At 42.7% G+C, this 26,469-nt stretch overlaps 8 protein-coding genes across 8 annotated transcripts; 4 read left to right on the forward strand and 4 right to left on the reverse strand.

The window, feature by feature from the left end:
* Positions 1-3,513: 3,513 nt before the first annotated feature.
* On the reverse strand, positions 3,514-4,293 carry Bfra_006989 (uncharacterized protein; the record flags this gene model as incomplete). The annotated part of the gene is made up of 4 exons (XM_037337360.1): positions 3,514-3,544; positions 3,729-3,799; positions 3,876-3,953; positions 4,096-4,293. Coding segments are annotated over 4 exons (378 nt in total), but the record flags the coding sequence as incomplete, so codon positions are not given.
* A 1,237-nt stretch (positions 4,294-5,530) lies between these two features.
* On the forward strand, positions 5,531-7,028 carry Bfra_006990 (putative c6 transcription factor protein; the record flags this gene model as incomplete). Its single annotated transcript, XM_037337361.1, has 3 exons — positions 5,531-5,704; positions 5,760-5,863; positions 5,915-7,028. 3 exons carry the CDS (start codon positions 5,531-5,533, stop codon positions 7,026-7,028), a joined length of 1,392 nt encoding a protein of 463 aa, XP_037186741.1.
* A 4,739-nt stretch (positions 7,029-11,767) lies between these two features.
* On the reverse strand, positions 11,768-12,904 carry Bfra_006991 (putative alcohol dehydrogenase protein; the record flags this gene model as incomplete). Its single annotated transcript, XM_037337362.1, has 1 exon — positions 11,768-12,904. One exon carries the CDS (start codon positions 12,902-12,904, stop codon positions 11,768-11,770), a length of 1,137 nt encoding a protein of 378 aa, XP_037186742.1.
* Positions 12,905-14,173: 1,269 nt separating this feature from the next.
* Positions 14,174-15,500, forward strand: Bfra_006992 (putative c6 finger domain protein; the record flags this gene model as incomplete). The annotated part of the gene is made up of 2 exons (XM_037337363.1): positions 14,174-14,281; positions 14,343-15,500. The coding sequence occupies 2 exons, from the start codon at positions 14,174-14,176 to the stop codon at positions 15,498-15,500; spliced, it is 1,266 nt and encodes a 421-aa protein (XP_037186743.1).
* Positions 15,501-16,000: 500 nt separating this feature from the next.
* Bfra_006993 (putative 3-phytase a protein) lies at positions 16,001-17,696 on the reverse strand (the record flags this gene model as incomplete). The annotated part of the gene is made up of 3 exons (XM_037337364.1): positions 16,001-16,650; positions 16,705-17,470; positions 17,520-17,696. 3 exons carry the CDS (start codon positions 17,694-17,696, stop codon positions 16,001-16,003), a joined length of 1,593 nt encoding a protein of 530 aa, XP_037186744.1.
* Positions 17,697-18,768: 1,072 nt separating this feature from the next.
* Positions 18,769-20,022, reverse strand: Bfra_006994 (putative glucanase b protein; the record flags this gene model as incomplete). The annotated part of the gene is made up of 1 exon (XM_037337365.1): positions 18,769-20,022. The coding sequence occupies one exon, from the start codon at positions 20,020-20,022 to the stop codon at positions 18,769-18,771; it is 1,254 nt and encodes a 417-aa protein (XP_037186745.1).
* A 1,812-nt stretch (positions 20,023-21,834) lies between these two features.
* Bfra_006995 (putative guanine nucleotide exchange factor synembryn protein) lies at positions 21,835-23,509 on the forward strand (the record flags this gene model as incomplete). The annotated part of the gene is made up of 5 exons (XM_037337366.1): positions 21,835-21,889; positions 21,947-22,021; positions 22,075-22,151; positions 22,200-23,359; positions 23,410-23,509. 5 exons carry the CDS (start codon positions 21,835-21,837, stop codon positions 23,507-23,509), a joined length of 1,467 nt encoding a protein of 488 aa, XP_037186746.1.
* A 704-nt stretch (positions 23,510-24,213) lies between these two features.
* Bfra_006996 (putative general amidase protein) lies at positions 24,214-26,391 on the forward strand (the record flags this gene model as incomplete). Its single annotated transcript, XM_037337367.1, has 9 exons — positions 24,214-24,489; positions 24,564-24,842; positions 24,896-24,919; positions 24,971-25,052; positions 25,112-25,311; positions 25,373-25,645; positions 25,702-25,749; positions 25,808-26,084; positions 26,144-26,391. The coding sequence occupies 9 exons, from the start codon at positions 24,214-24,216 to the stop codon at positions 26,389-26,391; spliced, it is 1,707 nt and encodes a 568-aa protein (XP_037186747.1).
* Between the last annotated feature and the right edge of the window lie 78 nt (positions 26,392-26,469).

Consider the following 26,469-nt stretch of genomic DNA (forward strand, 5'->3'; position numbering starts at 1 on the left):
TCGGTGTTTTGCATTTTTTCCTATGCTTTATTTTAGAATATAACTCAAGGTATTCCAAAACATTGAGCAATGTGATTTACAACTTTTGAAGCCTGGCATACATTGTCAGTGCATCCATCTACTGTGGAATATCTGCTTTTCCAATTTGCGATCTTCTGATTCTGATGATACCTCATTACAGTGAAAATTAAAGGCAACACCCTCACCTTACACACCACAATCGTAATAAATCACCCCTATCACTAACACAAGGTTGAGGTACTCTCGGAATCTTCTTCTCCGACAGAACAAGAATCACCCTCTAACTGGAAATGTAGCATTAGATAGGAATGAAATAACAAATGCTCATCGAAAGCAGCAGGCAGAATTAGCGTAATCAAACAAAGTAATCATGCTTGCTTTTCTTCTCTCCCCTCACTTCAGGATCATCTATGAAAATCCCGCATGTGAGATATGATGGATTGCCACATCGATGAATCGATATGGATACCTAATGTATTCTCCGATGAGCCATCGTTATAGATCCCCTCCAATTCGATTAGTTGAACATGTGCTTAATACTTTTCTAGTCCTACTACTCCGCGTGTTACACTTTACAACCTTTGTAGCAATGCGACAGACATTATCAAAATGCTACTCAAGAATAACTGGCATATTGCCTGAGAAGAGTAAAACAAAATGCGAGAGTAGCAAAGACGACGCGAACCAAGCTAAAAATCGTCCGAGGATTGAGAGACTGTCTCAACTGCGACAGTAGCTGAGACATCGGTGTAGTTCCGTGTTCACCTAGCCAGCCCTATGTAGAACGGATGCAATCCTTAGCACACGTGGATTTATTCAGATCCGCCAGCCTTCTTGGATATAATACAATACCAAGTTGTCGAAACGGACCTGGGAGTCACCAGAACCCGTCGCCCTCTTCTAACTTCGAGACAAGGTCAAATTGCCCTAGAAAGATTCCAACTAGAACTGGGAAACAAACGTCCTTTTTCACATCAATAGATATGGGGTTGTTCGAAAATCCATAGTCTTTGAGACTTTCCCATGCCCATAGCTTCGAAGTCATATGAAAAGGATCCAATCAAATTGAACCGCTCTGAGATACAAATTTTGTTGCAAGTCGTCAAACATGGAATTCCTCGGATTCACCATGTTTTACATTAGGATCTCCATATTCTCTCCAGGCTTTCTCCATGAGAAAGTTCGCTAATTGAATAGCTATCATATGCTTTATGATTGTAGGAATATCCTATCTCTTTCAGTCCTGGGTCGAGAGCTTTGGGGCTACAAGGACTATTTGCAACATCGAAAGAATGGTTGGAATAGTTTTTATGAGATAGTTGTGGAGACTTCAGTAAACCTCCTGTGAAAAACGGTTACCGTATCTCCAGATGGGGTTCAGAATCGAGGGATCAACGTCTTGACTAGTCCTAACGTATTTCCGGTGAGACAAGACCCGCTTATGCTGATCAACCGTTCTTCGAACAGGTGGCTGAGAGAAGTTCTAAACTCAATGGCACGACTGAAAGTTGTTAGAATGAAAGTATAATAACAAAAGGATTTTCAGATCTTCAGATTTGATTTGACGTGTCCGATCTTTTACATGGCTCCAACATTCATAGGCACTGACCTACAAAACCTGACACTCTTCACTGAAGGAAATGTGGATATAAGAAAAAGGAGGATCTTGACAGTAAACCTGACAATCTCATGGAATAGAATTATGCTAAACCGCGTGACAGATGGTTACTACACCATGTAGGTTTTGTGATGATTAGCTGATGGACAATCGATACTTTTTCCTCTTCGATCTCGCGAAGTGTGTAGTAATAACAAAAATGGTATGGATATAGATCAGCCTTGCCTTATCAGTGTCGACGTTTTACTTCAGCCCACCACTTAAATCATGCAATATCAATGTATATCAAATGCTACAATTGCTTAGTACACTGTCGATATTTTCTTAGCCTTGGATTTTTAGGCACCATGAAGGATGGTGGACGATCCTCTGGTCTCAAATGTTGTCGTCTGTAGCCAGTATTGTCACAGACGCGAGCAATAACACACAATGGTAATACAAGATATAAAATCTATAGCCAATGTCGCCTACAACATTAGAATATGGGAACCACACTCATTAGATAGACCATTGATGGATTATCACGTGATATTCCAAGCACTTCTCCGCTCTTGGGCGAAAGCAATGGCAACCAATTGGCCGGTTCGTATCTTGGTGATCTTGATTGTCAAGAGATCAATAGGGGAATTGATTTCTGAGCTGAATACAGTGTCGTGGCTATGCCCTTCTCAATTTCATTCGGTGCTTGGCATTTCTTGATACAAACTCGAGACGCGTACTCCTGTCGAGGCGATGCATGCTTGTAAAGTGACCTCGGATACGGGATACGATATACGGAATGCGATATACGGTATGCGAAGCCTTTGTTTTTAATGCCAAGGATTTCAATTGGAGGTAGGATAAGCTGGACGAGCTACTGGGCGCGAGGGGGTGGTTTGATAGGAAGGCTGCTTTACAACGCATAAAGATACTGGTTGCTATCGATGGCGTGGGAATCTTGCAATGTATGTGAAATGGCTTTTTTTCGTTTGAGGTTTAAACAGATGTGCCAATGGAATTAAGGCCTTCGTGGAACGAACTTGGTTTGGCTTTGGTGACAACGTCTTAACATAACGACTTAAGATAACGATCTTCCGTAGAAGCGGCACGACGCTGCCAACATGACCATATCACCGTGCGGGGAAGCGTTAAACACAGAAAAGGTTTGATCTTCAGTCGGATGCAGATTGTTGCATCCAGTGATTTGTGAAAGTTGAGGGGGATTCCGTTCACTTCGTATAGATTGATGTGAAAGTCCCTCAGCCTCCTCTCATCAATCATTAACCTTATTCGACTGCGCTAGTGGAAATCATGTCGGTAGACGGGATTTGCTCACTTCCGGCGGTTCTTTTTCCAAAACGAGACGAGTTGCTAAAAGAGGACATCACCGCATTTTCGTCAACGATGTGCGCGATTTGTTTTGATGGAGAATTTTATCTGATTGCCATGTGGAAGAGAACGGCATCCGATCAATTTTGTGCTGGCGGGGCCTTTTCAATCGCATGCACTGTCAAATGCCAGGATTTTGCTTGATGCCTTTTGGCTGCAACAGAAAAGTTTCTGTTGATGGATTAGGTTTAAAAGAATATATATTATTATATTAGCATGCCTTTGAATGTCGATTTTGAACGGGAAACGGTAAACTGGAAATTCCGATCACGATTTTGAAGTTGTGGAAAATGATTCCATGAAAGTTAGTTTATCTGCTAGATAGATATGCACGTCTACAATCTGATCCGATGATGAAATCACAATTGAGAACGATGTAACAGGAATCATGGTTGGAATTGAATAAACAGTAAAGGAGCAACTAATCCAACATCTGGGAAAAAATCGATTAGTCTGCATCAATAGTTATGGATAGAGGAGCCGTCGGGACTTCTAGGCAAGTCTAGCTAACTAGCTCCATTCAAGTTCTTCTTCGTGCTAGTGATCGTGATCGTGATCGTGATGGTTAGTGATAGTGATAGTGATAGTGATGACGATGTCGATGTCGATGTCGATGTCGATGAGTGTTGTTGGAGGTGGGTGTACATATGCATGATATGATACATCAATAAGATATAAATCAACTTCGTGCGTTGCCCTGTTGGCGTTCTGTCAAATAAACTTTGGGAGTGTTCTCACATGGACAGGAGGAAACAGATACCATTGAACGAAACGATTGAGTCTCTCGGTTCGCTATTTGTCGAGACTGTATGGCCAGCTATATGGTCAGTAGGAACGCTATAGTCAGTAGATTGATGGACAATCTCACGATCTCATGAAGCTCATTAGATTCAACTCTGTCCATACGAACGGAGACCTGATCGGAATGTGAGCCGGTTATTACGGACTTTTTTGATTTTCCATGAAAATTCTTGAAGTGTAGCTCCACTGTACTCTGTGTGATTCACCGCGGTTGGATACTAAGATGTGTCAGCCCTGTAGGAATGACATTCATGTGCGTAACGAAGAGAAATTTGAATAAAAAATACCTTAACTTTATGCTCGGATATTAGGATATAAGGATACATTCCAACGCGGTTATGCAACTTAAACTTGATTACCCACTGATTATTTATCAAGCCATTGCACTCCGTAGATGTTTTGTCATCATCGACCACTGTGTCATGGTCAATGCTTGATGTGTGGGAGATTGAAAAGAGTTCTCGAAGCTTTTGGATCTTTTGGATCTTTCAAATATGTCAAATTTATTCTATACCCAGGTACCTACCTCCGGATACTTTAAGTATTCACGGGTGAGGGTGGGTTTGAGGTTGGCTCGAGGTAGGATGGGATAAAGTCATAGATTCAATGCTTACGAGATCAAAGTATCATCACCGTGTCCAGAGTACGTATAGATTCTCCTTCTAGAATCTAATACGTTCAGACGAGGGCATTAAAGCGGCAGTACTCCGTTTCTTTCTGCAAGTCTAACCTTATGCTATCCCTAGTAGCTCAAGAGTCAACTCTGACTTCGGTGACATGTAGTCACAATTTAGGGTTTTAGGTTTCCTCCTAGTCTAATTCATGAATCTATCTATGCCCAACTGATATTCATGATGATGATGTATGGGTGTAAAATTACGATGGACGACGTATATACTCCCATTGAAAACATACCCTATTGGTCTTAATCCATTCATTCCCATCATTCAATATTGGTACCACAAACGCCCTGTTCTGTGTGACTACCATGAACCTTTTTTTCTCACCCCTTCATCCCTTCATTCCAACATTTTGGAGTGATGCGAGAAGCGAAAAATGCAATTCCTTTCTATTTTCATACATTCATTCATATCGATACCGAGTTACTTCCAACACCAATCCTAGTAGTCTCATCCGTCCCCAACGTCGAACCTGAATACACGAAAAGTCCATATCCCGCAATCCATTCGATGCCAATCTTGAATCTACTCTACGGAGTGTAGGAGCTTGGGAGAACCCATGCATGATTACTTATTTTACTTTATTTGACTGCGCGGACTTAAGGATTCAATCCGAATGACTGGGATCCAAGAGTCTAGGACTTTATCAGCAAGGGGACGCACCTTCTTTTCCACCGGACCACCTCACATAATCAAACAATATCACCCGCCGTTTCGGTCGACGGGTATAAGGTTTCCTTCCAGGTCCGCCATTAGATATCAAAAGGCGCCTAGCACTTGGGGTTCCCATTTTTATTTATTTTCATATAATTAACGGTCGACCTTTCCAAGTGATACATAGTTTATTACCACGCATAATCCCACAACTGCATGTCTTTTCGACCTTACAAATCTTTAACTTCAAACTTACTTAGTACTCAGTAGTATCTTGTTGTTAGTTTCTATATACTCATAAAAGGTTTCCATAGCTTTTTTCTGGAAACATTTCTATCATTCGAAAATCTACATTGATGATCACTCAACTTGGAATTTCAATTTCAAGATGACTAGTTCCGACGACATAAATCATCCTAAGGGTTCAAAACATGTGGTACGAAAGCGCAAGAGAGAGAGTAAGTCAAGTGGACAACTAGTTCCCACATCTCCAAATGAAGCTGGCAAACGACATAAAAGAGCTACGAGAGCATGTGAGCGTTGTCGCAATAAAAAGATAAAAGTATGTATATCATCGTATGAAGAGATTTGTCTCTCAAGTTCTAATCATACGACAGTGCGATATTGAACGTGATATTGCTTGCAATGCGTGTGTCGATGCAAACGTGATATGCGAGTCAGGCAACGGAAAGCACACGGAAATCAAAAAGTATCCTCCAGGGTGAGTAAATTTCTACAGTCGTACAAAACAGCTTCTGACATATGAACTCAGATACACTGAGTGCCTAGAACATAGTAACCAGGCCATGATACTTGTTACCGACAAGCTCTGGCGTATGGTAAAGAATAGAGAGGAATGGACTTTTGCAGAGCCTAGGATGAAGGATGGAGGGAAAGGACCTGTGGTTATTCATGATATAGCTCAGGCACTTGGATGTATACGCAATGCACCTGGACTTCCAGAAAACTTCATCGAGGACGCTCCAGCTCTACTGGCTCGATTATCGGCAGAATCTTTAGCGGAAGAGAGTTCTCAACTCGAGCAGGGGATCCAGACCGAAGCCCCCAGGTCTAGCGAAGGGGCAGCTTCACCGGAATCTATCGAGGAGGAAACTTCCCCAGAAACTCCACCAACATTCTCCAAATGGCTACCTTCTCTACCGATATATCAGTCAAACCCATTTACTTCTTTACCGGAGACACATCGTAGTTTAGATGAGCCTTCCATTCAACCCCAGCAGCAATCAGTAACTCAAGATCGAACACTAGACAACTCTAGAATGTCACATGGACCCACGATTAAGTCAGCGAGTACGAGCCAATTTCCAAACGTCAACGTGCTTGTAGGAAACATGATGAATGATTCATCAAACTTTCCGGCGAGGGAATCATTTAGCAACCGAAACACCGCGGCTGTGGATGTCCGTCGAGCACCTGGACTAAAGATACAACCACAGCCTTACAACTCTCAAGAGCAACCAGCGTTATCTGCCTCTACAGTATCATCGTTCTCTACCACACATCACACAAACTCGCCATTACAGTCTACCAACTCAACATTCTCACCTGTTTACCAGGCAAGCACACCATTGTCATATTCTGAACATTCCAATCAATTCGATGCTTCGTCATCTTCATCGCCATATCTTTCTCACTTGCAAAAAGATCCATGTCTTTCCCCTAGTCCGGCTCTTGACGACTTCTCGAATCCACAATTCTACGACCCCGACATGTTATTATTCAACACCCAAGGTGCCGGTAACTCTTTCGACGAAGCATCTTACTTGACATCGAATGACCTCATGTTTGGCTCGGGCTTCGATGAACCAGTCGGGGACTTTTCGTCTGTAGATGAATCTTACCGCCAGGATTTGTCAAATTACTAAGACGATGAGTGTTTTTCCAAGGCAGAACGATTTGCAATTTACAATGTAATTTTTTTTTTCGGAGGGTTTCTTGGTAATCACCAGGATCTAGTGTATTCACCATGGGAACGGTTTCACTCTCACATTACTATGGTTTAAGACGGAAAATTTAACAAGGTCACGATTCATCGATTAAGGAGTTATAGGAACAGGGATATATATACCAGGGCGTTATTCATTGGTTGAATGTGTGGAATCTCGGATTGACTTGGGAATGATAGACGACATGTATATTTTAGAGTTGCGGCAAAGCGACCATGTGGACTTGGATACTTGATCAAATAGATTAGTGTAGTTTTCTTAGGTTTCACTGAAGAAGAATAGCCAGCCAGGACTCCTTTAGGTCCTGGGGGCAACAATTTCAGCGCTCTTTCTTAGAGTCGAGAGAAAGTCAACTCGGCGTCTATCTAATAGACGATCCTTCATCATCTCTATCTTTTGGTGGTAATGTGTTGGAGTCCAAAAACGTGATGTGAGTTGTTCATCTCTAAAATCGAAATTAGGAAGTAGAGCGGAGCTGCGTCCAGTGAGTCGGGTCTTTACTATATCCCAGGATATCGATATATCAATATCAACATCAATACCAATCTCGACGATTGAAGTACTTAGCCCACCGTATCTAGAAAAAACCAACCAATTGTAAGGATACACTCTCCTCAACTCCTACCTTGAAGTGGGAAATAGCCAGTACTTGGTAGATATCCCATGAAAGCTTACATGGGCAAACACACTCCGCGTTGATTATTAAGTCGATAAGGGTGTTTGACTTGCTGGTTTAATATCTTTAGGACGTTGTAGGATACCAATCAGAACCCGACGGTGCGGAGTTTATGCATGTCCGGCATATACAAGGATGTGAATGTCCACAGAATGTCCAAATGTCCAAATGTCCAGCGACAGGGTGAATAAGCTTTTTGCTCACCTTTTTTGCATAAAATTTAGTGCTCGCGCGCGCGTTGAATGAAGTCCGTCCTTATTTAGTTATGAAGTTATTATGCATGTGGCTTGCGGAGGGTTTCGGACAGAAGTATCTTTCTCCTCTCCGTTGCTCATAATGAGTAATTGTGAAAAAGCTCTTATAAACCAAGTACCTCCGCCCCGCTGTATCCGTTCTATCCATTGACCTAGGCAAAAATCAAGACATCATATGATATGATCTTTTATATCACAATTTACACACTACGAACCACAAACCGCGAGCCACGATCCATGATTACATCAACCGTCAAAATCCGTTCCTGACCCTGGTTCAATGCGGGATTTACTTTACCAACTCTGTACAGAATTCCATACATGGGCATGTAGATAGTGTCAACGTCAATCGAAGATTCGACACATCGCGAGAAACCAAGAAGGCAGTGCCGAATTACCGGTCGGATATGCTATTTGATGTTCCCGCATTCCGTGGTGGGTGGGATGTGATGGTGGATGGTGGATGATAGATGAGTCTGAGTGATGAACTAGAATTTGTTTATTAGACACATCCATCCTTCGCACATTTCTTCACATCCGCGGATTCAACATGGTAATGTGGATATTTGAGAAAGCAAAACGTGGCTTTTATCAGATGATTTTACAGAATCGTTTTCAATGGATGGATATACGATTTACGATCATCTATTTAGGTTCTGCATCTACTGCGCAAATTAACGTTTAACTTACGACGTATTCGTATATTCGTTCGTTCGTACGTACGTAAGCATTTAACGTGTTGTGTACCCCTTTGAGCATAGATTACACAGCACGGAGTATGTGTGCGACAAATAGGATCATAGTACCAATCAACAAGCGGACGAATCCCAAAAGCCTCCGCGTCGGGCCCGAGTACGGAGACTAGAATCCGAGAAATGTACCGCTCGGGGGGGGGTTTTAACACGCCGTTTGAACTTGGGATGGATGGGATGAGAGGGCTGATTGACAAGGTGTGCACACCTTCGATATGCATGCACCCGCCGTACGAGTCATCCAAATATACCGCATCAGCTTCTTGAATCTCACATGCTCACGCTATCCTAAGATTATCGTCTAATTTATAGAATATAGTCTTTTCACGCTTGATAATCCCTGAAGCGGATCAAGTATTACCTAGGTAGACGCAACCAATTTTTATGTTTACACGACCGGGGAGTAGTGTTCCCGAAAAACAATTTGTGCAGTTCTAGTCCCCAAAGTTGGGGAAGGGGGGAACGCTGTTTTAATTCTGATGAAATCCTATACTAGGTACACATATCGTACTCTGGAGATTTTCGACTGGAGACGAGATGAGATGTAAGGTCCAGCCTTATTCAGGGACCACACACATTCTTATATGTGCCGCTAATACGCTGCGGGGAATGGGGCAGAAGAGGTGGAAGCCGAGTTATTAAGTGCTGATGACTCGGGTCTATCATATCCGATCCTACATACCGTGAGACAGTTGTTGGAATTATTTGTTTCTCGCTATAGATGTTGTAAGTATCTGATCTGGCCACTTTACCATACTAAGAGGGTGATTGGATAGCAAGATAAGTCTGCTTCGTTTGATATAAAGTATAGCAGCGTATACTGTAATGTAAGCATACAAGTGTTATGTTTCAGTTGCTGTCAGCATGCGCTATGATAATCGGGATTATAGAACCGACAGATTCGCAGTCGGTCAGCTTCATTTCCAGGTACTTTACTACCGTCTGGAATCAATGGATGGCATGCTTACAAGATGTCTACTTAATACCTAGGGTGCCGGGGAAATGAAGACGCATTCAACAGACAAATCAGGCTGTTCATATCGCATCTTGTACACGCTCTTGTAATGTTTGGCTATTTTAAAGGTGCGTAGGAGATGGTAATTCGGAGATTACTCCAATACTCTTTCCGCGAAGAAGTAAATAAGTTCTTTACAATTTGCACTGCATTTTATGCGGGGTTTTGAGGATGGTTGTTCGGCTTTTGTAACAGTACTCTTCTCCGAAAGAAGTTTCTCCTTGGAAAAATATCAGTTCGATATTACTGCTTTAGTTGCATGGGTTCTTTAGTTGGCTTCAACTCTTGGGGTATGTTTAGTGTAGCCAACGTCGCGATTTAGGGAGTTGTGTTGTAACGAGAATCTGCAAATACTTTCGCTCGAGCTACAAGTAGGTGGTTATGGCAGGCTGCCTAGACGAATTTTCTATTACGCGGTGCTGATGGCTCATATGAAACCTTTTACAATTCTCTTTTTCATCACGCAAGTGCTTGATGTTATGTGTGTGTCGACCTATTTTTCTGTCAAAGCTCATTAAAGAAGCAATCTTCACAGAATGGCAGCCCAAAGTGTCAATTGATCAAGAACATATTGCGCTATTCTATCCTATTAATGTCGCTCAAAGTATCGAAGTATCGATATTCCCTGATCAAGCCAACGTGTTTGTTGATTCCCATTCAATAATGTGAAAAATCAAACGTTGGCTTACGATCAAAGTATATTCAACTGTTCAGACTGCAGTCCGAAATGAGCGCTCTCTAGACTTCGATTCTTTCAGAATGCTTTCTTCGGGTCTACAAGTAAGTTCATTGTTCTCGGGCAAGACAGGATCGATAATCGAGAATATTTCAGCAATCGAATAGCTCGTCTTCTCGAACTACAGTCTAAACCATCGGGTACACGTACGTCTGCATTACGGTTAGACGAATGTCGCATGTCGCTGTTTGGTGAGCTTCGGAGCGTAACTTTCACACAAATGTCTCTTCTCTAGTTGTTTGAGTCTCAAGAAAGCAAGTTATGGTTAATCATTTCGCATTTTCATGATCGCAAATTAGTTCCATCACAAATCCCCCCTTAAATGCAAAATTGACGTGGAATCGTATTTTCTAAGCACGGCGAGCTGTTACCTCAACACCAGGTGCATGAAATTCGGCCGCACAATTCAACGCTTAGCCTGTTTCCTCCTAAATTGACTGGTTTCTTATAGTTCATAGTATACACACAGCTATGATTGATCATGGATTCCCAGATCTCGTAATTGACGGACAAGCTCAAATATAGAACTACAGCCGCCAGAAATGAATAGATGATCTTAACAGTAATCATTTCTCCCCAGTTCCTCAATCGCTGCAAGCTACACTATGTCTGTCTAATTTTCACTTCTGGTATCTATCTTCTCTAGGGCGCATGAACACGGATTCTCAAATCAGTTAATTGGATGCCGATTCGAATCTCGATATGCATTTTCGTGGTGTAGTCGCTGGATGCATCTTGCAGATTAAAAGGATGGAGGGGATGATTGAGAAGATGTCTGCGGCGCCGGGTGATTTGTTCAAAGTGAAGATTAGAAAGGTTATGGTGGCACTGAAACATGATGAGAAAGTTGGGAAATTGAAAGGAATTTGCAAATGTATGTTTTCGTATTGATCTTATATCGTGTGGTTGCTGTTTCTGCGGCTGTACGGCTGGTGAGGGAGGGGTTTTTTTTTTCGATGTAAGGCAGAAGCTTTCAAGGCAAAGAAAGTTAAGGATGGATAGGGAAAAAAGGTAAGGGTTGAAATAGCCTGCAGTACAGTTTAACAATAAGTTTTCTGTGAAATGATGTCATTCTGTGTAATAAATCTGATTGGGCACTAGATGCTAGCACGCAAAATGTTGAAAGTTTCTTAAATAGACTGCAGTTGAACTGCTCGGCGAGAGGGATAACTTAAAGCTAAGGACACAAAAAACTCAAGTGAGAATATGCTCCCGTAACTCCAAACTAAAGATACATAATGGCCATTTTTTCAGGCTCAGGATTCTGAATAAGAGACTTGATTCCCTCATCCCATTGCTCAATCGAGAATTCGCCCACAACCTCCTTGCCACCCGCTTTTCCAAGTTTCAGCAATCCGCTTTCAACAAGTTTAATGAGTCCTTTTGCGTCCTCCCTCTCATACATATACTGGCCCCGAATTGTAAGTTTTTTCATGACCGCCATCTTATATGGAATATCAATATCATTATCCGTCACTCCCATCAATGACGCTCTCCCGTAATCTCTCAATGACATCAAACACGCTCTGATATAACTTGAGCCATTTGCTTCTTGGGGTGACAAATCCAAGTATGCGTCAACCGGACCCAAAGCTTTAATTCTCGCAAGATCTTCCTCGTAATTGCCAGTGGTCTGTACGATCTCAACGCGTTGATTTGCCGCTGCAAGTTTCTGCAATTTTGACAAGTTCCTACTGACAGCAATGACACGTGCACCCATCGCTAACGCTACTTCCACGGCAGCGCTACTGAACAACCCGGTGGCAGGTGAAACAATGACCGTTTCTCCGGCTTTGAGATCAATTCCTCGAAATCCTCCATAGGGTACCATATGCGGAGCAAGACTTGAAAGATCTCCGAGAGAATAACCAAGCCCCCCTTCTGCTGGACTTCCCAAGAGACGTTTCTCATTCAACACAAAAACATTTTCAAGCGGTATCTTCGCATACTCAGCTAAGGAGCCATCACGCCAAACCTCGATGAGCTTTTTCGCTTTGGGATCTCGTCCAAATGAACCAAGACCCCATAGAATTTTCACATCCGAGTTATCCCGTCCTCGAACAAAAGGCTCGATAGTCACAAGCTGGCCGATAGATAAAGTGGTGGTATCTGGACCGATGGCTGCAACGCGACCAACGGCACGACCACCCGGGACATATGGTGTGGGTGTGTACAGGTAAGGCATCTTTCCATCGACGAGTCGTTGAATGCTGGGCTCGATGCTTACAGCGAGGACTTTGACGATGAGACTTCCAGGACCGGGTTGGGGTGTAGGAATGGTCTTGACAGTGAGAGGTTGGCCTTGGGCTTCAGCGTAGAGTGCCCGCATGGTAGTTGGAAGAGAATTTTTTGTTGAAGACATGATAATTTTATGCGAGAGATCCGAGATCAAATGAAGTAGAGGATCTTGTTTGCTTGTTTTCCCAAGGAATCTGAAGAGATATTTATGTATTTTGTTTTCGTAGACAAGAACTTACTTTCCCCTTTCACACAGGGATGGGCACCTATACCCTACCCAATGTGATTAGCTCCTTTGAGTATTTACTCCGCTCTATAGGTATATAGTCGGACAGAAACCTGGAAAATCTGAAAAGAATACTGTCACGGATCGCACTCAATCGCAATGCGATCGCTCACGTGTACAATCACATATACATAGCTAGTATATAGAAGCACTCTACAGGCGCTTTGCTCCCGATTCTATAGTTGTAGATTCTAAGGATAAATTGTACCCTGCTCTCGCAGTTCTTCCAAGGCAAAGTGTCACAAATACTAGGTATCTGAGGTACCTGGAATATATATTCTATAATTATTCTACAATTATTGTCTAATATAAAACTGTTCTCAATTACAACAATGATTCAAAAATATCGTAAAATCAAAGACTCTAATATTATATGATAATACTCACTACATTATTGAATTAGTCGATTGAATAATTCGATATTATATAATTAATCGATTAAAAACTTCAAAGATTATATGAATGAGTAGTATGTGATTTTTTTAAGAGTATGATTAAATCCAATAATATTTTATAGAGCTTTTGTTTTACTCTATAATATATAATAGAGTGAATATCTATTGAAATATCTGGAACGTATATCCAGATACATTCGGGTTAAACCCGATCCGGTGCCCATTCCTTCTTTTACATTGTCGCGACATATAGACCCGATAACTCCATACACAAACCATCGGAATTACATGGTCAAAATCTCTTAACTCCATCATTTGCGTTGACATGGAATCTTTGAATCATCTCAAGGTATGCTTTTGAATCTTCAAAGTTGACGTGAAAATGTATGTCTGTATGTGATCCTCGAAGAAACAAATCAAGGTTAGTTGAAAGATTGATCGCTAACGAGGCACAACCTAGGCAATATATGGACTAGCGAGGTGAGTGAATACGATGTGTGGTTAGCGTGGGCACCAGAAGTGGGGCGGAATGAGGGGTGTATCAAACTCCGTCCTTCTGAAGCTTGTTCTTCCCCTTCATCAACTCGCTTATGTTTCCTTCCGTCGTATATTTTGATCTCTTTTACTTGTTGATACGAGTGTATAGACATAGACAGACACATTGAGATTGCGATATGATAGCTCGAAATACTTACTCAAAATAGCCAATATCATGCCCGTCAAGACGCAAACCGATGTTAAGGAAGATAGCCAGCGAAAGCGGAGAGTCCATAAAAAGTCGCGAAAGGGTTGTCGGAATTGCAAGCTGCGGAGAGTTAAGGTGAAATGTTTCTCATTGGTCTCGGCTTGGTACGTTTGACTGACAACATGATATTTCTTAGTGTGACGAGACAAGACCGCATTGCTTGAAGTGTAAAGATTATGGATATGCATGTAATTATGACTCCAAAACACCAGATCTGGAATTGATCTATTCCGAAACTACTACATCGCAAATTGAACTTGGACAATCCTCATGGTCTATCAATTCTACACCATCTCGACAGATGACCAGTATCCCTACAACCTTAGAACCATTCTGTGTTGTAGGCGATGACATCTCACTATTTGAGCTTGATAGACAGAGTCTCCATCGACTAGATCGCTTTCGGTACCGCACCGTCCCTACCCTTGGGACACCAACTACTGCGGGAGGATTCCATGAATTTGCCGTCTTGATGGCCTGTGATCATCCCTTCCTCATGCACGCTCTCCAAACCCTCACTGTCTGCCACGACCGATATCTTACCCTCCATGACGCAAAATCCTCGCGGCGTACATTAACAGAAGCCTACCACCTATCACGCGCCGCTTCCCTCTTTAACCAAAAACTCTGCGCACCAATTGCAAACAACGACAAAGATGCTTTGTGGGCCACAGCAGCACTTCTCGGAATCGTAGCCGTGTCATCAATCGAAGCTTCCTCTCCCTACGAAGCATGGCCTCTCACCTCATCAACAGATACCGATCTCGACTGGCTGCGAATGAGCGAATCGAAATCCGTCATATTCGAGCTCACAAACCCCATGCGCAAAGAGAGCATTTTCCATGTCCTATCCACTAATTACAATAATGCGCACTACAAACGCGATGGGAATCTTGATCTCTCATCCCTTCCGACCCATTTTGTCGAACTCTTCGATTTGGACGAGTATTCGACCGTTGTTGATAATCCCTATTATCTACCCCTCATATCTCTTCAGCGTATTATCAACGTCGAATGCAATCGATCAGCCATGCTATCTTTCCTCGGTTTCTTAACCATCATGTCTCCACAATACAAAATTCTTCTGAAAATGAAAGATCCAAAAGCATTGCTTCTACTTTCATATTGGTATGCGAAAGTCTGGAGAATGGTCTGGTGGGTAGAACGTAGAGCGATTTTGGAATGTCAAGCTATTTGTATCTATTTGGATAGATATCATAGCGATGATCTATTGATTCAAGAATTGTTGTTGTTCCCAAAGCGAGAGTGTGGTTTACTTATTAGTGGAAGTTAGTAATGAGACAGACGGTAATAGGGGTGAGGAATGGAGATTGAGGTCAAATATTCTGGCTTTACGTTTACTTGCGATTTTGTCATGCGCGTCTAGTTAGTCAAAATCAAATAACCAAGAGACTCTCGGAAACTCTTCTGAGTCATGGTACCTGTGTACCAGTCAAGAAGTGTATTGCAGGGTTACGATAAAAAGGGAGGCTAGAATGAACCAGATCATGTTCTAGATCGCACTAAGCATTCAATGCATTTGCTTCGTGATTACATTCCTGAACCCAACCTCGAGCTTCGCGAAAGTTACACACTACATATCCGAACTTGTCTCAGGGCGGGAAGGAGGAATGTTAATCGAACGAGGGGGATTCTGTGACGAACTTCGAATCGCAACCTTACTTGAAAGTCCTAGAATTGATTTGTAAAAATTTCTTCAATTAAAGAGTATCATTAATCTATATCCAGCTCTAAAATTATGCCAAAATCCCGTGCGAGCGGCTTCTAAACCACTCAGGCAAACAGAGTGCCATCAAAGTCCTTCCCACTTGTAACATTAGTTAAGGTATAATTTCCAAAGCAAACGTATTCATAATTTGCCATCGCCGTCGCATTACTCTGACTCTCCAAAAATTTACTCATTTCACACATTCCATCGACTCTGCCTTTGCACGCACCACCCCGAATGGTATCTAATGGAAGTATACCATTATTGAGTCTCATTCTGACAAATTTGTTCGTGGCGTTCGCGGGATCATATCCATATTGAGTTGGTGTGTATTGAACCTTTGGAGTTCTTTCGGCCTTTGGGTTAGCGGAACTACATCCAATGGTTTCGGTAATGAGGCGAGCGCCGAATGGGGTGATATGTGAGAGGATGAAATTTCGCTTTGGGTTGGGTGGGTATTGCGTTAGGCTTGGAGCGTCCCGGAAGTAATCCATACTCATTGCTGTTAAAGCGGATACAATGATATCGTCGTGGGAGAAATCGGCGTAGAACTTTTGGTCCAATGGGAAGGTAGTTGGGTTATCGTCAAGAGTGGAATTTACGGATGAGTTGGAAGAGGTGATGTATTGGTGTTGAAGACGAGCAAGGAGTTCTTGGACATATCCAAGTCCTTGAGCGCGTCCAGTAGGATTTCCATACGAATAATCGTACCAGTCTGGTAGATTTGTCAGTATGAGTAGCATTAAAGTTATCAAAGCCGCAAACTTACAAATCATATCTAAAGTATTCTCAAACCCAGCCCACTCATCTTCGGTGAACAAACCACAGAAGTCGCTCATACCAATATACGCATGCTCGTATGCACAGATGCTTTGCATAGCATAAGTATCATTGTATGTCAACTCAAAACCAGAAGGTGCGTATTTCTGTAACCTTTTGGTCGCGCTACCCAAGTATTTAGGAAGATACGTGTAAAGATCCAAATCTCCAATGTTCCAAATACCATCAACATAATCGTTGAAACAACTATCATATGATGCCAAGGTATTATTCTCGGTTCCACCTTCAGGAATAATTACCACATCAAATCCAGCAGTCACGTTTTCGAAAGTGGGATCAGGGATGGTAGCATAACTTGGACCAAAGAATCCTAATGCCCAATTAATTTGACTGTTCTCGATTCTCGATTGTGAGGTCGTGCGCAAGGTGATCTTCGGACGTGCAGTGCCATTGGGATATAGAGGGTCGTAGGCAAGTTGCCCAACGGATGCATTGTATAAAGTGCGGCCGTATCGATTCCAGAAAGAAACACCAGAAGTGAATTCTGTAATTGCGCCCATTCCAGTCAGAAGACCATTGTCGACCATTGCGTACTCATAAGTGTTGAGGAAAGCAAGAGGACCAGTGAACGTCGCGTTAGTAGAGGTTGAGGTAAAGTTTGTAACTTTCTCAGCGAATCGCTCATCATTCACGCCATCATCTTCTGAAGTTGTCTGAAAACGCTGTGCATGTCTTTGGAGGGTTTGTACCGATTCCTTGACTAAGATTAGTTGGTTATTCAATATCACGAGAAAAGCAACGTACAACTTGACAACCTTCTGGAAGTCCGACATGATCTACACCGAAATAACCTTCCTCATTGTCAGAATAGGGAGTCATTTCTCCCCAGTACTTTTGGATTTTATTAATATCAGTAAGAAGCTGGGCAGCAGTAGCCGACGCCAGCAAGGCATTAGTGGCAACCAGTGTAGAAAGATACATCGTGAAATGTAATCAACGCAAGAAACAGAGTGAGAACAATTGAAGATCTAACAAGAATTTCACCGCTTTGGTTTGCGGCTTGAGATTATATATGATTCTTACCATTGGAAACGTTTCTATGTTTGGAAATCTGAAGGGACGATCGTCGTTTCCTCGCCAGACTGTTTTTATCGGAGCGATATGAGCACTTACTCTGCTGTAGCTCCGGCCTTCCTAAATCGAATAAGATACCCACGTTGCAAGTAGTGGCATCTGGATTCCACTATTCTCATGCATGTCGAAGCATAGTTCACTTTATCAGATCACTTTATGTCAGGAACAACCTCGTCGTCTCTCAACAATCCAAAAAATGTCCAGCCATCTTTAATAAGGATGACGTGGGTAAACACTAGCCTTGCATGATGGCCAATCCACGTCGTGAGATTCGAGATAGCTGTAGCTTAATAAATGGGCTTCTTTGCACTTTTCAAGCATTTCATTTGTTGCAAGTCGGTATATACTCGGGAACTAACCAGTTTCGTCCCATGGTGATTTGTATGGAGTAGCGAGTCAAGCTTTTCTAGGATCTAGCTCGGGGTAGCCCCCGCCATCGGCCAAAATAGAGAGTTTATTTGATAACCTCGTAATAAAAATAAAATTGTTCGCATTCTTATCTCTTACCATACAATGTCGATAGTGACAGTTGGTAATATATAGCTCAAAATTAACATTTACAAGAAAGTTATTAAACAAGTAGTTGAAAGCCAGCCCAGAAATGACGATTGTGCACACACTCCATGCAATCATGAAGATAGTCTCACTTCCAATCTCCTCCATAATCCGCCTCTCCTGCTTCTCCCTCCTCTTAGTGACATTAGAATCTCAGAATTGAATAAGGAATAGCGAACACGGCAAGCCAAAAAGAAATAAAGGCGATCGAAAGCGACAGAAATGAGATCGAGAAGTATGAATCGTATCAAGGATAGGACCGCCAGTGTAGAGAGTAAAAGGTCGGAATTGATAGACTCATTCAAGGTCGACGTAGAAGGTTCAAATTGAAGAACTCTCGCCGGTAGAACTGTTAATTTCGCCTTCATGCAGCCGGCTCTTGTGAATGTGCGCCGTTGCCGCCCACTGTGACGATCAATGAGGCGGGCATTGAATCATTTACTGCACCGCATTGATTGATACCTCCATCAGGTGTCACATCATCATACGGAAAGCAGTAACCGAGGCCATCAACGTTTGCAGCATGGACAATTCTCGCATAATGATTCGTGATTGTATTTTCGTAATATGTCGACACCACTTCTTTATCTGGCTGGGAAGAATTGACAAGAAGCGTTGATCGATTGAATGCGGCATCAAGTCTTGCGCCAATGTTCAAGAGTTGGTCAGTATTGGTAGGCTGAGCTGCAAAGGCCCCTGTCGCGCCACCAAAAATGTCCGCAGATGATGGCTTGGTAAAGGAGCCGATGTTATCATCAAAGGTGAAGGAAGTGAGGTCGGATGTTGATCCGGAAACATCTCCCCACGATGCTTGAGTATTGACAGTTAGGGAAGTGCTAGCATATTTATCCCACACATCATTGATGTAGTTGGTCCAATATCCTTCGAACAGTACCGGATTGAATACAATGCCCGCCGTTGGATTAAGGGCTCTCAGATTCGTACCGTCGTTCTCCACAATGAGCTGACTCCAACCGGCCCCGTCGATCGCATCTTGTGCTACTAGACCTTTGCAAACTGTCGCTAGTCCATCTGAGGGTAAACCTCCAACGTGTTTCACTGCACCGCTTATAGTGTTGAGTGTCAAAGCGATAGGCAGGCACACAAAATCGACGTAGGTGATGTTTGCAAATAGCTCGGAGCTGTTATATGTAAACTCACAAAAATCCCAATTTTTCAAGTAGTTTGGATCAGAGGTATTGTTGACGGAGGGCTCAACCAATGCAGGCCCTGTAAGCCCAACATCGAGCAGAAATGTCAAAGTATCCTCGATGCAGAACCAAATCCGACCGCCTGCAATATTTGGAATAGTGACCTTCGTAGTAGACCCCGGTTCTCCAAGTGGAATAGCACAGTCTTCGGTCAAGGCAGATCCGTTAGATGATGGATTTGTAGGGTAGTACAAGGTCGACCCATCAGCTTGCAGGAGCACCACGGAATTGTTGTTATTGATGGCAAGGCCAGTGATGTATGCATAGACGGTGCTCGAGGAACTTTGATTGACAAGTTCTATGGTAAGTGTGCTGGCAGTATCTTCAGTCTCGACTGTTTTGATTTCGGGTGGGCACAGAACGCTCTCCTTCTTCTGTCTTGCGATCGCGTCCGAGATAGTAGTCATTGCTGCAAATATTAGGTGAATGTGAAACTGTTATCTGCTCTGGAGGTTGTTCTCTGTATTGGTATACTATTAAACCCTTTTTGTGCCAGGGTGGAGCTTATTATAATGCCAGAAACAGTGTGAATGTCGATGACCGGGTTTAACACTGTGGCTGGAGTTCGTGAGGCATGACCATGTTTGTGTCTTGTGAGTCCGCATGTATATTCCAAAAATCCGGGTCAGAAGAGAGAATGGCAGTGGCAGAGAGAGCCGTCTATACTGGGTTCGAGACATTAAGTATCCGATCCCAGATTATAGCAGGGGCAGACACTCGAAAAAGTATGATGGCGAAGCCATGATCTCAACGACGGCGTGAAGCTTTAAAGTTTAGCTCGCCGGACCTTTCTCTACATTCACCAAATCTAGAGACAAAGATCATCCCCTCGAGGTCGTATTGAACTATCAAACTAAATGAGGGGCATTTTCATCTGCACACATACTATATCTGGCACGAACACCAGCATCTGGGTATAAGCGAGGCTGGTTGTTGCACGAGATTCACAACTGTCGCATGCTCTTTTGTCTGATAATCATACAACTAATGACGGTATTACGACGATAGTATGACAGCGTTATGACAGCATTCTTTCGATCACTACCAGCAATCAGCTATGTTAAGATAGAAGAATGTCTTGACTATGATGACGACACGAAATTCGGGGTAAATTCACTTAGTTCTCAAGTCAGTCTCCTGACCTAATCATCAGTAGTGAGTGTTCCGCTAGACTGGAACAATGATTATGCATGTGCCGACCCGAGGGCTGTCCCCGGAAATGATAAGCTCCCGCAAGTAAAGATAGCATTGTATTCACGGTTGAGTTTCGTAGCAATACAATTGAAGTTGTTTGTGTCTGCGTGAGTGAAAATACTAGGAACTGACACGAATCCAAAAAAGAGATATTGATTACTAATTATGAAGAGCATTCAGTTGATCTGGTATGTATCGCATTTAACTTTTCGAGACGACTACCTAGGCTCGAGCTAGATACTAGATATCCATATCGTATATGAAAGTTCGGAGAATATTCCTGGATCTATCCAGCCGGCCAGGTACAGCCTCTCAATTCTGCAGCGACTAAGTCACGTGTAAGACACACCGCCGATCCGATATCAATGCGCTAACCCAAGAACAGCAACATGCTGGCAGAATTCAAGGCTGAAGTCATTACTGTCCTTCGAATGTTCCTACAATTGTTTGACCCAACAGGCTTGAATTGAAAGCTTTTTGTTATACGATTTCCAATCCGAATCTTCAGGACACCTGTTTCGCTCTGGACCTCAATCATCTCCACGTTACTCGTACCATATTGCACAACAGACGCAATATCCTTTCACACCACCTTGATCCTTCCACGCTTCGTAAATAGCTATGCGTTAATTGCTATCTTCGCCCACTTCATTGACTGAATTCTAAGTGTCATATGCCGTGGCTCTTCCTGTACGACCCAAATTAAAGCTGTCGTTCGGTACCCATCGAAATAATACCAGATAAGTGGAGGAAAGTACAGCATCAGCAGAAAATTGGAAAACGATCGGCTTAGAGAGATTGTAACACCTGCAGCCCGCATTGAAAACTTGTTTTTAAAGTGCGCCATCTGCTAATAATCGCCGTGGAGTATATTTGAGCAACGGGTCCAAGTGAGCGGGCAGTGGCGTGAGAGTTTGTCCAAGAGACTCCACATTGGAATTCTTTTCGTGGATTCACAATCTGCGAGCATCATATGAGACTGATACAATTTTTCGGAAACTTTACTTCGTTTTCAACCCTTTAACATGTCCATCTCAAGTGCTAGAACATCATTGTCTTTCCAGGAACTGACCGGCGAAGGTATATCTGTAAATGCGATGGAGGTTCATGCTATCATTTGCTGACAATGATTGACAGCAAAATTGACGGATGTTGCCAGAATTGTAGAAAGCCTCAAGGCAGATTTAGAGAAAATTAGCCTTCTGCCGCATCGTGAGTATGAATTGATTTCGCATAGTTTAAGACATACTCATTCCTCTTCACAGAACGAGATGCGCTCCTGGAGCAGTTGAAGGTTTATGGTCGTGACCCTTCCAATGCAGACCCGATCTTTACCAAAGAGGTAGGCCACACATATCTAAACACAAGACGTTCCTAATTTTTGCAACAGGGAATCGAGACTCTTTCAAAGCATGCCTTCAATAGCCCTTCCAAGACTACTTCTCGAAATGCGCTTCGATGCCTCGCGAATGCCCTCCTCCTGAAGCCAGATACACGACAGATATTTGTTAGCTCGGGTTATGATGAAAGGGCTTGTGCTCTACTCAAAGATAGAGTTGCATCTGTTGATGACGAATTTTTGTTGTCTAGAATCATCTTTCTTACAACTTACGGTACCACGATAAACATTGAGAATCTCATCGATCAATGTCATCTGGCAGACACCATCTCACACAATATTGCCAACCATGATAAGCTTCACGGTGCGAAGCAGAAGAAAGTCAAACAATCAGATCCAATGGAGGATATGGCTCTTGCTGAATCGCTTAAGCTTCTTTTTAACGTCACACATTTTTGTCCCCAACGAAACTCCAGTTTTTCCCAGGCACTTCCTCATATTTTATCCATTCTTCATAAAATAGAGACGATTCCGAATGCACCTCTAGATTCTCCTATCGCGCAACTCGTCAACACTCTTATCAACATACCTCTTGAAGAACCAGGAAATATTAACGTGCTCTTTCCTAGAGGAAGCCCGAACTTAAATGTCGAGAAGTTTCTTGAACTCCTCGACCATTCCATCAATAAGTACCAAGACGAAGAACTTGAGCAGCTTGTCTCACCACTACTCACCCTCATTCGTAAAACATACGAGATCGGTCCCTCCGAAGTTCACCAATTCATGCAAACCCGGTTACTTCCAAGTGACAAAGACCGTGAACAACCTGTGGGCAGAGGAGAGTCATTGTCTGCACGCTTGATTCAATTATCAACAAGTCCCATGGCGCCCCAAGTTCGGGAATCTATATCTGCATTGCTGTTTGAGCTGTCTGATAAGGACGCTAGCACGTTTGTTCAGAACCTCGGCTACGGATTTGCCTCCGGTTTCTTGTTCAAGCACAATGTCCCTATCCCAGAAAATGCCTTTCAAGCGTGGAGCACGGAAAATGATAAAGGTAATGGTAAGACAAGGCCCAGCCACGATAGTGGTAAAGCAGTCAATCCTATTACAGGGCAACTTCTCGAAGCAGAGGAGAAGATTGATCTCCCAGAGATGAGCCAGGAAGAGAAAGAGAGGGAGGCTGAAAGATTGTTTGTATTGTTTGAGCGGTATTAGAATCTTCCCAAGTAAAAAATCACACAAGCTAACACACTATTAGATTGAAGAAGAATGGAATCATTACTGCGACAAACCCTATGGAGGAAGCGTTACAACAAGGGAGGTTTGAAGAATTGGAGGATGATGCAGATTCCGATTAAGAAAGAATGGTAAAATTTGCGAGATGAAGCTAGGGACTTGCTGGCAACTCTTACTTCCACATGTAAACCATTCTTTCGATGAAAGATGTGAAAGTCTTCCAAAGTCGAAGTATTCTTCTTTCTTTTTGTCCTTGAAGAAATCTATGCATCTTGTACTTGGTTATGCAGCTTTACTGCGAAATGTCACAGCTGATATGCAAAGACGATAGCGGCTATTGAGTCCGACCAATCAGGTCCGGAGTTGGTGAATCTGGTCTTCACTATCCATCATCAGATGGATTCACTCTGCAGTGTAACTACACCTAATACGGGGTATCCCGTAGTCCGGACTACAGTCCAACAATCGAAAATCTTTAGAACAATCAGTTTCTTGAAATAATTTCAGATCTTGAGCTTTTTTAACATTCATCTGATTTGAAATGATAGATTTATGAAATCATTAATAGCATCTCCAGAATCTCAAAACTCGAATCTTAAATAGGAGTGCAGTCTGGATAATCGGCAAACCTGACCCAGTACACGAACGGTAGCGCTACTTCAATCACACAACATGGCATAAGTAACGTTTTGGTCACTTGTCTTCGCAAACCGAGAAGTAATTCTGAACTTTGCCTCTCCTGTCGTGATAGACTTGGAAATATCATTTTTCCTAGATCGAACGTTATCAACGACTATACAGAAGCTTTTTCTTTCACCGCAGAGCCATGTCTTCATCTTGGCAAGCTCAAGCAACAGAAAGGGCTTCTTTAATCCTAGAGAAAATCCCTCATCAATGGAGACTCTCGTCAAATGAAATTGCATATGCAAGAGCCCAGCGAAATATTACATCATCTATCATTTGCAAATATCTAGATCGATTCGAGCAAGAAGTCTTGAGTCATGATCCAATTTCTATGGTAAGGAAGCTTAGAAGTGGAGAGTGGGCAGCGGTTCAATGTGTTCTGGCTTCTTGCAAAATTGCTTGCATTGCTCACCAAATTGTATGTTTCTTACCTTCGGTCTATGATATGCTATTGTCGACTATCGATGATTGTTATGAAACTCACTAAGATAGAATCCTTGCTTGCTTAACATAATGATATCTGAAGCAGTGGAAAAAGCGAGAGGTTTAGATGAATCCTTTAAAAATGAGGCGGGGTCTATCAAAGGGCCTCTTCACGGTCTTCCAATCAGCGTCAAAGATCAATTCCATATAAAGGGGTCGGATACGACCATGGGCTATGTTGGATGGATCGGTACTTTTGAGGGAGATAGCAATAGCAATAAGGTGGGTATGGTAGATAGCCAGATCATCTCTGAATTAGAGGAGCAAGGTGCGGTAGTCTTCTGTAAAGTATGCATTTCCCGTAATATTTGGCTTTTGAATATTTACTGACAATCAGGAAGACCAGCTTGCCACAAACCGTTCTCGTAAGCTTCAGTTCCCATTTGAGTGAAAGTGGCAAGCTAATTGATGTTCAGTATGACGAAACTATCAATAATATCATAGGCCAGACACTCAATCCAGTCAATCGACTTCTCTCCTGCGGTGGTTCTTCTGGGGGTATGATGATGCAAATCATTTTTCAGTGTGAATTTGATTGATCTGACGATATACTCTAGGTGAAGCCGCGCTCATCTCGATGGGTGGAAGTTCATTGGGTATAGGTACTGATATTGGTATCTACACCGTTCTACATACCGTTAGTCCAACAATTGACTTCAGCATAGCCGGTTCCATTCGTGTACCAGCTGCATTCTGTGGTATTTACGGCATTAAGCCAACTCATAATAGATTCTCTTACCGAGAGGTTGCCAATACTGTACCTCAAATACAATATTCCCTCCTAACTATTTACCATCATACTAATTAGCTATCTGCAGAATCCTGGGCAAACACTAATCCCCTCCTCAGTTGGATTCCTTTCACGTTCGCTCGAAAGCCTAGAGTTAGTCATGAGCAGCCTTTTGTGCACATCACCTTGGCTCCGCGATCCAGCTGTCGTTCCAATACCCTGGCGTAAAGAGAATCAACCTGAGGCCGGGAACAGGCTCAAGTTTGGCATTTTCTGGTGGGATGGAATGATTCAACCTCATCCGCCTGTTACACGGGCATTAAAAATGGTTGTAGCTGCTTTGAAGAATGCAGGACATGAGGTATTCGGCTTATGATGAAATATGGTTGTGGGACAGCAGGTTAATATTATATTCAGGTCATAGATTGGTGTCCACCATCTCATAGTATACCCGAGCGACTTCACGTAGGTTTTCTCTCTGTTCAAGTTTTTAACTAGGAGCTGATAGAAATCCATCTATCAGCCAGCAATAATGAATGCAGATGGATCCCGTCATATTCAAAAACAGCTAGCATTATCCGGGGAGCCATTAATCAATGATTTACAAAACTTTTACACATTAAAACCACCAATGTCTCTTCTCGAATATCAAGATCGAGCACTACAACTCCGAGATTATAGACAGGCTTACTCTGATTATTGGAATAGTACAGCAGATGCAGATGGGAATGTGGTGGATGCAGTAATAATGCCCGCAGCTCCCCATGCTGCTGTTATACCTGGAAATTGGGAACATCTCGGTATGTGCTCCATCTAGGCAGCAGTATTTGTCACAGGAATATAATGCTGATGGATGTAGCTTACACGGAAGTTCTCAATCTTTTGGATTATACGGCGTTGGTTATTCCAATCACTCATGCGGACAAGGATGTGGATGAACATCATGTTTATGTACCGGTCAGTGAGAAGGATTTGAGGACTTGGACGGCGTATGATAAAGAGATATATGAGGGTGCACCTGTTGGGATACAGATTGTGGGGAGAGTGTGTGAGGAGGAGAAGATTATTGGGGTGGCGAAGATTGTCGAGGAGGCTTTGGGGAAGTGAAGGGGGAATTTTGAGATAAGCGATGGTTATTGCAAATATGTTGTTATGGGTTTCAAACGATGATATTACTTATCTGAT

The sequence above is a fragment of the Botrytis fragariae genome (assembly GCF_013461495.1).
Source record: "Botrytis fragariae strain BVB16 chromosome Unknown tig00000795, whole genome shotgun sequence".
Lineage (NCBI taxonomy): Eukaryota > Fungi > Ascomycota > Leotiomycetes > Helotiales > Sclerotiniaceae > Botrytis > Botrytis fragariae.